The 9,903-nt window shown below is 47.5% G+C and overlaps 1 protein-coding gene across 3 annotated transcripts in view; it reads left to right on the forward strand.

The window, feature by feature from the left end:
* Positions 1-9,903, forward strand: part of LOC142292366 (ecto-ADP-ribosyltransferase 3-like) — a 29,897-nt gene extending 19,994 nt beyond the window's left edge. For 2 of the 3 annotated variants that reach the window (XM_075337687.1, XM_075337689.1), the window contains one exon: positions 5,026-6,118. In XM_075337687.1, the coding sequence (XP_075193802.1) occupies positions 5,026-5,823 (798 nt within the window). In that variant the 3' untranslated portion in view covers positions 5,824-6,118. Of the gene's footprint in view, positions 1-5,025; positions 6,119-6,844; positions 6,878-8,781 lie in introns of those variants that run through there. The other variant, XM_075337688.1, reaches the window with a different exon arrangement.

The following is a 9,903-nucleotide window of genomic DNA, read 5'->3' on the forward strand; positions in this document are numbered from 1 at the left end:
AAATCTACTCAGGCATTCATGCAGAGGAACAATTACAATGTTCTGGAATGGCCATCCCAGTCCCCAGACCTGAATATCATTGAACATCTGTGGGATGATGTGAAGTGGCGGTCCATGCTCGGCGACCATCAAACTTACCTGACCTGGAATTGTTTTGTAAACAGGAATGGTCAAATCTACCTTCATCCAGGATCCAGGAACTCATTAACAGCTACAGGAAGCGACTAGAGGCTGTGATTTCTGCAAAAGGAGGATCTACAAAATATTAATGTCACTTTTATGTTGAGGTGCCCATACTTTTGCACCAGTCAAATTTTGTTTAAATGCGGATTGCACATTTTCTGTTAGTACAATAAACCTCATTTCAATCCAGAAATATTACTGAATCCATCAGTTATTAGATATATGACACTGAAATAGCAAAAACCCAAATTGTTATAAAGAAAAAAGGGTAACATTAATAGGGGTGCACAAACTTTTTCTTATGACTGTGTATATATATATACATACATACAGTTAGGTCCAGAAATCTTTGGCCAGTGACACAATTTTGGCGAGTTGGGCTCTGCATGCCACCACATTGGATTTGAAATGAAACCTCTACAACAGAATTCAAGTGCAGATTGTAACGTTTAATTTGAAGGTTTGAACAAAAATATCTGATAGAAATTGTAGGAATTGTCACATTTCTTTACAAACACTCCACATTTTAGGAGGTCAAAAGTAATTGGACAAATAAACCAAACCCAAACAAAATATTTTTTTTTTCAATATTTTGTTGCAAATCCTTTGGAGGCAATCAATGCCTTAAGTCTGGAACCCATGGACATCACCAAACACTGGGTTTCCTCCTTCTTAATGCTTTGCCAGGCCTTTACAGCCGCAGCCTTCAGGTCTTGCTTGTTTGTGGGTCTTTCCGTCTTAAGTCTGGATTTGAGCAAGTGAAATGCATGCTCAATTGGGTTAAGATCTGGTGATTGACTTGGCCATTGCAGAATGTTCCACTTTTTTGCACTCATGAACTCCTGGGTAGCTTTGGCTGTATGCTTGGGGTCATTGTCCATCTGTACTATGAAGCGCCGTCCGATCAACTTTGCGGCATTTGGCTGAATCTGGGCTGAAAGTATATGCCGGTACACTTCAGAATTCATCCGGCTACTCTTGTCTGCTGTTATGTCATCAATAATACAAGTGACCCAGTGCCATTGAAAGCCATGCATGCCCATGCCATCACGTTGCCTCCACCATGTTTTACAGAGGATGTGGTGTGCCTTGGATCATGTGCCGTTCCCTTTCTTCTCCACACTTTTTTCTTCCCATCATTCTGGTACAGGTTGATCTTGGTCTCATCTGTCCATAGAATACTTTTCCAGAACTGAGCTGGCTTCATGAGGTGTTTTTCAGCAAATGTAACTCTGGCCTGTCTATTTTTGGAATTGATGAATGGTTTGCATCTAGATGTGAACCCTTTGTATTTACTTTCATGGAGTCTTCTCTTTACTGTTGACTTAGAGACAGATGCACCTACTTCACTGAGAGTGTTCTGGACTTCAGTTGATGTTGTGAACGGGTTCTTCTTCACCAAAGAAAGTATGCGGCGATCATCCACCACTGTTGTCATCCGTGGACGCCCAGGCCTTTTTGAGTTCCCAAGCTCACCAGTCAATTCCTTTTTTCTCAGAATGTACTCGACTGTTGATTTTGCTACTCCAAGCATGTCTGCTATCTCTCTGATGGATTTTTTCTTTTTTTTCAGCCTCAGGATGTTCTGCTTCACCTCAATTGAGAGTTCCTTAGACCGTATGTTGTCTGGTCACAGCAACAGCTTCTAAATGCAAAACCACATACCTGTAATCAACCCCAGACCTTTTAACTACTTCATTGATTACAGGTTAACGAGGGAGACGCCTTCAGAGTTAATTGCAGCCCTTAGAGTCCCTTGTCCAATTACTTTTGGTCCCTTGAAAAAGAGGAGGCTATGCATTACAGAGCTATGATTACTAAACCCTTTCTCCGATTTGGATGTGAAACTCTCATATTGCAGCTGGGAGTGTGCACTTTCAGCCCATATTATATATAGAATTGTATTTCTGAACATGTTTTTGTAAACAGCTAAAATAACAAAACTTGTGTCACTGTCCAAATATTTCTGGACCTGACTGTATATATATATATATATATATATATATATATATATAATCTAAAGCTAAGTGTATGTATCTATGTATGTATGTGTGTATGTGTGTCCGCTAAAGCAATCCACACGTCACATTTCAGCGGTCATTACACGCTACGATTTCGCTACAGCGATCTCGTTGGGGTCACGGAATTTGTGACGCACATCCGGCCGCTGTAGCGATGTCTTAGCGTGTGACTCCTAGGAGCGATTGTGTATTGTTGCAAAAACGTCCAAAATCGCTCCTCGTTGACATGGGGGTCCGCTGCCAGTTATCGCTGCTGTCGCAGGGGCGATGTTGTTCGTCGTTCCTGCGACAGTGCACATCGCTACGTGTGACAACGCAGGAACGAGGATCATCTCCTTACCTGCCTCCGGCCACAATGCGGAAGGAAGGAGGTGGGCGGGATGTTACGTCCCGCTCATCTCCTCCCCTCCGCTTTCATTGGGCGGCCTTTTAGTGACGTCGCTGTGACGCCAAACGGACCGCCCCCTTAGAAAGGAGACGGTACGCTGGTCACAGCGACGTCGCTATGCAGGTAAGTATGTGTGACGGGGGTGCCAGATTTTGTGCGCGACGGGCAGCAATATGCCCGTCGCACACAAACGATGGGGGTGGGTCTCATGCTAGCGATATCGGGCCGGATACGATCACGAAATTTTGCACGGATGCCCCATGTCAGTGAGGGAACGTCATAGACTATGTTTTGAGGGGAAGATTTAACCCCGCGCTTTACAGTTATTCACCAAAAAACCTGCTTACATTAGAGCTACAGGTCATTAATAGGAGCTGTGATTGGTTGCTATAGGCAACGAAGGACATTAATACAGTAGTATAAGATGCTTATGTGTGAGGTAATATAATATCGGTGGAGAGATGGACAGAGAGAGACAGAAAGAGACAGAGACAAAGAGACAGAGACACAGAGACACACACAGACAGACACCCAGAGATAAAGACACAGAGACAGACACACAGAGACACAGAGACAGAGACACACAGACATATACACACAGAGACACACAAAGAGACAGACACACAGAGAGACACACAGGGACAAACACAGAGACAGAGACACAAAGACAGAGACACACAAAGACAGAGACACAGAGACAGAGACACACAGACATAGACACACAGAGACACACAAAGACAGAGACACACAGAGACACACAAAGACAGAGACACAGAGACAGAGACACACAGACATAGACACACAGAGACACACAAAGAGACAGACACACAGAGAGACACACAGGGACAAACACAGAGACAGAGACACAAAGACAGAGACACACAAAGACAGAGACACAGAGACAGAGACACACAGACATATACACACAGAGACACACAAAGAGACAGACACACAGAGAGACACACAGGGACAAACACAGAGACAGAGACACAAAGACAGAGACACACAAAGACAGAGACACAGAGACAGAGACACACAGACATAGACACACAGAGACACACAAAGACAGAGACACACAGAGACACACAAAGACAGAGACACAGAGACAGAGACACACAGACATAGACACACAGAGACACACAAAGACAGAGACACAGAGAGAGACACACAGAGACAAATAGACAGAGACAGAGACACAAAGACAGAGACAGACACACACAGAGACACACAAAGACAGAGACACACAGACATAGACACACAGAGACACACAAAGACAGACAGACACACAGAGAGACACAAAGACAAAGACAGACACACAGAGAGACACACAGAGACAAATACACAGAGACAGAGACACAAAGACAGAGACCGAGACACACAGAGACACACAAAGACAGACTGACACACAGAGATACAAAGACAGAGACACACATACACAAACACACAGAGACACAGACACACAGAGGCACGAATACACAGAAACAAAGAAAGAGAGGCAGACAGAGAGGGAGAGTGTGAGTGTGAGAGAGTGAGCGAGACAGAGAGACACTTAGTTACATATATATTCAAATAGGAAGGCGGGCATACACCACACAGTAGAAAAGGGATAGTAGGTGACTTTGCTATAACCCCCACCCTACATGGCATGGACTACACCCTCCATGGCATGGACCCCACCCTCCATGGCATGGTCTCCACCCTCCATGGCATGGTCTCCACTCTCCATGGTATGTTCTCCCCTCTCCATGGCATGGTTTCCACTCTCCATGGTATGTTCTCCACTCTCCATGGTATGGTCTCCACTCCCCATGGCATGGTTTCCACTCTCCATGGCATGGTCTCCACTCTCCATGGCATGGTCTCCACTCTCCATGGCATGGCCTCCACTCTGCATGGTATGGCCTCCACTCTCTATGGTATGGTCTCCACTCTCTATGGTATGGTCTCCACTCTCCATGGCATGGCCTCCACTCTCCAGGGTATGGCTTCCACTCTCCATGGTATGGCCTCCACTCTCCATGATATGGTCTCCACTCTCTATGGTATGGTCTCCACCCTCCATGATATGGATTCTACTATCCATGTGTTCACTTTCATTCAAACTAGGACCTCTATTCTCCTTGCAATGACTTCTATTGTCTATGCTATGGCCTCCACTCTTTGTGATTTGAGGCCTAATCGTCCTGATTTAGCCTGTGTTCTCCATGCTACAGCCTCTAGTGTCCATGCAACATTTTATTGCTTGTATTCCCAGTGCTATGACCTGTATTCTCCATGGCGTAGACTCTATTCTCCTTACCATGGCCTCCACTCTTCATGCTATAGCTTCTGATCTCTGTGCCTCTACTCCACCCTCTATTCTATGACCTCCACTCTCAATAGCCCCTGTCTATAGTAAATATACCTTCACACATGTCTTCTGGTTCCTTGTAGATGAAGTGTAAGCATCAGCTTCTGGACTTCAGTCTGAACTCATTTGATGACCAGTACATCGGATGCTCGGACCACTATGAGACGGATCTCATGCCAAAAATATTAACTTGGGAGAAATCCTTCAACTTGGCCTTTGGTTCGGCATGGGAGCGGGCGGCGGCACAGTGGAAGAAGGTGAAGAGCAGAGTGCGCCTTCCCAGTGACTTTACAGATGAGTTTGGGATAGCGATCATCGTCTACACCACAGACTGGCCGGAGGGAAGCCCAATCTATAAAGAACTCAATGAGAATGTGACCGGGGCTGGAAGGTCCAGACAGCACTACATGGAGAACTTCCATTATAAGGCTCTCCACTTCTACTTGACCCGAGCCTTGCAGGTGCTGAGGAAGAACTCAAAAAGACTAACCAAGACTTACAAAGTCTACAGGGGCACAGACATCTCTCTGCAGGTATCGGGGGAGGTGGACCTGAGGTTCGGGAGATTCACTTCTTCCTCTCGGAATATAGAAGTAGCCAAGGAATATTCTGGAGGACTGTTCTTTGAGATGACAACCTGCTTCGGAGTGGACATCCACCGAATCTCCTTCTTCCCCAAAGAGCAGGAAGTTCTGATCCCGGTGGCTGAGAAATTCCGACTTGTGGAGAAAAGCGGGAATGTTTATATTCTGGAGACTGCGTGTGAAGTGTGCAGTCACTTCAACTGCACGTACCTAGGAGGTAAGAGTCCGAGTATAAAGGGGATCAATGGCCATTTACAGAGACCTGTCCATGACGTGTCCATCGTAGAGAGAAGGTAATGTAGATGTCCACTGTACAGTATGCTGAAGCAAATCTTGGGTCAGCTTGTGACTATCACATGGCCTTTCTCAAAAAGACTAATGTACCTTGTATCTACTGCTCCAGAGACTTCTGTCCCCTGCATGGGTCCAGATGATCCTGCTGCTCCGGAGGCCTCTGTCCCCTGCATGGGTCCAGATGATCCTGCTGAACCGGAGACCTCTGTCCCCTGCATGGGTCCAGATGATCCTGCTGCTCCGGAGACCTCTGTCCCCTGCACGGGTCCAGATGATCCTGCTGCTCCGGAGACCTCTGTCCCCTGCACGGGTCCAGATGATCCTGCTGCTCCGGAGACCTCTGTCCCCTGCACGGGTCCAGATGATCCTGCTGCTCCGGAGACCTCTGTCCCCTGCATGGGTCCAGATGATCCTGCTGCTCCGGAGACCTCTGTCCACTGCATGGGTCCAGATGATCCTGCTGCTCCGGAGACTTCTGTCCACTGCATGGGTCCAGATGACCCTGCTGCTCCGGAGACTCTGTCCACTGCATGGGTCCAGATGATCCTGCTGCTCCGGAGACTTCTGTCCACTGCATGGGTCCAGATGACCCTGCTGCTCCAGAGACCTCTGTCCCCTGCATGGGTCCAGATGATCCTTCTACTAGACATGACCATGTGTCCTCCAGGAGGACTGAGGAGCTGGTAAAGACAAACTCCCGACAGATGGGGAGAGGGTTTAAACTCAGCATCCAAATGTGTTATTTTTACCCCCAGTGAGAGCCGTTCAGAGACCACAAGCGGCTCACACTGGGGGCGGCTGCCATCAGTCACATCCGAGCTCCTGTGAAATTCGGCTGAGCCCTGATCGTACCCGAGCACCCCGATGATCGATCTAGGATCCAGCAGTGCTCGCTCACTCACCATTAGTCAGGCGCACTCAGCATTAGTCAGGCGCACTCAGCATTAGTCAGGCGCACTCAGCATTAGTCAGGCGCACTCAGCATTAGTCAGGCGCACTCACAATGCTGTATATTGTCTTTCAGGCGAGAAGAGAGATTTCCCGGTGTGCAGCTCTGGTGAGAAATCATCATTATTAATCCACAATGTATAGGTGTATAACATGAACAATGTACGGTATATATACTATATGTGCACTGTATAGATCTGCTATATGTGCACTGTATAGATCTGCTATATGTGCACTGTATGACACTATTATTGTATAATTTTAATATTTGCAGTTTTCTGGATCTCCTCCTTATTGGGGGTTGTGTGTATATAATAGTCGTTATCTGTATATACAGTGCCTACAAGTAGTATTCAACCCCCTGCAGATTTCGCAGGTTTGATAAGATGCAAACTTCAAACAAGAGCAGGATTTATTAACAGATGCATAAATCTTACAAACCAACAAGTTTTGTTGCTCAGTTAAATTTTAATACATTTTCAACATAAAAGTGTGGGTCAATTATTATTCAACCCCTAGGTTTAATATTTTGTGGATTAACCCTTGTTTGCAATTACAGCTAATAATCGTCTTTTATAAGACCTGATCAGGCCGGCACAGGTCTCTGGATTTATCTTGGCCCACTCCTCCATGCAGATCTTCTCCACGTTATCTAGGTTCTTTGGGTGTCTCATGTGGACTTTAATCTTGAGCTCCTTCCACAAGTTTTCAATTGGGTTAAGGTCAGGAGACTGACTAGGCCACTGCAACACATTGATTTTTTCCCTCTTGAACCAGGCCTTGGTTTTCTTGGCTGTGTGCTTTGGGTCGTTGTCTTGTTGGAAGATGAAATGACGACCCATCTTAAGATCCTTGATGGAGGAGCGGAGGTTCTTGGCCAAAATCTCCAGGTAGGCCGTGCTATCCATCTTCCCAAGGATGCGAACCAGATGGCCAGGCCCCTTGGCTGAGAAACAGCCCCACAGCATGATGCTGCCACCACCATGCTTGACTGTAGGGATGGTATTCTTGGGGTCGTATGCAGTGCCATCCAGTCTCCAAACGTCACGTGTGTGGTTGGCACCAAAGATCTCGATCTTGGTCTCATCAGACCAGAGAACCTTGAACCAGTCTGTCTCAGAGTCCTCCAAGTGATCATGAGCAAACTGTAGACAAGCCTTGACATGACGCTTTGAAAGTAAAGGTACCTTACGGGCTCGTCTGGAACGGAGACCATTGCGGTGGAGTACGTTACTTATGGTATTGACTGAAACCAATGTCCCCACTGCCATGAGATCTTCCCGGAGCTCCTTCCTTGTTGTCCTTGGGTTAGCCTTGACTCTTCGGACAAGCCTGGCCTCGGCACGGGAGGAAACTTTCAAAGGCTGTCCAGGCCGTGGAAGGCTAACAGTAGTTCCATAAGCCGTCCACTTCCGGATGATGCTCCCAACAGTGGAGACAGGTAGGCCCAACTCCTTGGAAAGGGTTTTGTACCCCTTGCCAGCCTTGTGACCCTCCCCGATCTTGTCTCTGATGGCCTTGGAATGCTCCTTTGTCTTTCCCATGTTGACCATGTATGAGTGCTGTTCACAAGTTTGGGGAGGGTCTTAATTAGTCAGAAAAGGCTGGAAAAAGAGATAATTAATCCAAACATGTGAAGCGCATTGTTCTTTGTGCCTGAAATACTTCTTAATACTTTAGGGGAACCAAACAGAATTCTTGTGGTTTGAGGGGTTGAATAATAAATGACCTCTGAAGAAACTTTTCACAATTTAAAAAAAAAATAAAAAAATAAATAACATTCTTTTTTGCTGCATTTCACACTTCCAGGCTGATCTACAGTCCAAATGTCACAATGCCAAGTTATTCCGAATGTGTAAACCTGCTAAATCCGCAGGGGGTTGAATACTACTTGTAGGCACTGTAGCAGTGTTTATATTTTTGCTCTGTGTATAATGGTCGTGTTTTATATCTCTATGATGGTTATTACATGATTACACTGGATCTATAGATTTTTTTGTCCTTTCTTTCCAGTTCCGTGAAGTGACGTCTCAGGCAGAATTTCTTCCGGTATCTTTCATACGGGACCTGAACCGTCAGTGCAGAGAAGAGACCACCGACCCCGGAATCAGGCAACCGAGCCACAGAGATATGGCGACCGAGCCGCAGAGAGAAGAGACCACCGACCCCGGAAATCAGGCAACCGAGCCGCAGAGAGAAGAGACCACCGACCCCGGAATCAGGCAACCGAGCCGCAGAGAGAAGAGACCACCGACCCCGGAATCAGGCAACCGAGCCGCAGAGAGAAGAGACCACCGACCCCGGAATCAGGCAACCGAGCCGCAGAGAGAAGAGACCACCGACCCCGGAATCAGGCAACCGAGCCGCAGAGATATGGCGACCGAGCCGCAGAGAGAAGAGACCACCGACCCCGGAAATCAGGCAACCGAGCCGCAGAGAGAAGAGACCACGGACCCTGGAATCAGGCAACCGAGCCGCAGAGAGAAGAGACCACCGACCCCGGAATCAGGCAACCGAGCCGCAGAGATATGGTGACCGAGCCGCAGAGAGAAGAGACCACCGACCCCGGAATCAGGCAACCGAGCCGCAGAGATATGGCGACCGAGCTGCAGAGAGAAGAGACCACCGACCCCGGAAATCAGGCAACCGAGCCGCAGAGAGAAGAGACCACGGACCCTGGAATCAGGCAACCGAGCCGCAGAGAGAAGAGACCACCGACCCCGGAATCAGGCAACCGAGCCGCAGAGATATGGTGACCGAGCCGCAGAGAGAAGAGACCACCGACCCCGGAAATCAAGCGACCGAGCCGCTGATAGAAGAGACCACCGATCCAATGTGCGGAGGTGAGTACAGCCCCAGAGCGCGGGGCCATCACTCATCACTGCCGCCGCTCCGGTGCAGACGGACGGACGGTGACACTGGTATAACACGGTCTCCTGCTGTGTCTATGGACAGGGGCTCACGCTGCCCCGCCCGGACCCCCGGAGTATAACACCACTATATAATGTATACAGGAGGCCGAGGGGATAGTGATAATATTAATGTGTCTCTGAGGATAAAGCAGATTTTATTTATTACTTAATGAATGAATTCGGGGGTTTAATACTTTTTGTTGTTCGGTTTTATTAAATATTT

This window comes from Anomaloglossus baeobatrachus, chromosome 2 (genome assembly GCF_048569485.1).
Source record: "Anomaloglossus baeobatrachus isolate aAnoBae1 chromosome 2, aAnoBae1.hap1, whole genome shotgun sequence".
Taxonomy (NCBI): domain Eukaryota; kingdom Metazoa; phylum Chordata; class Amphibia; order Anura; family Aromobatidae; genus Anomaloglossus; species Anomaloglossus baeobatrachus.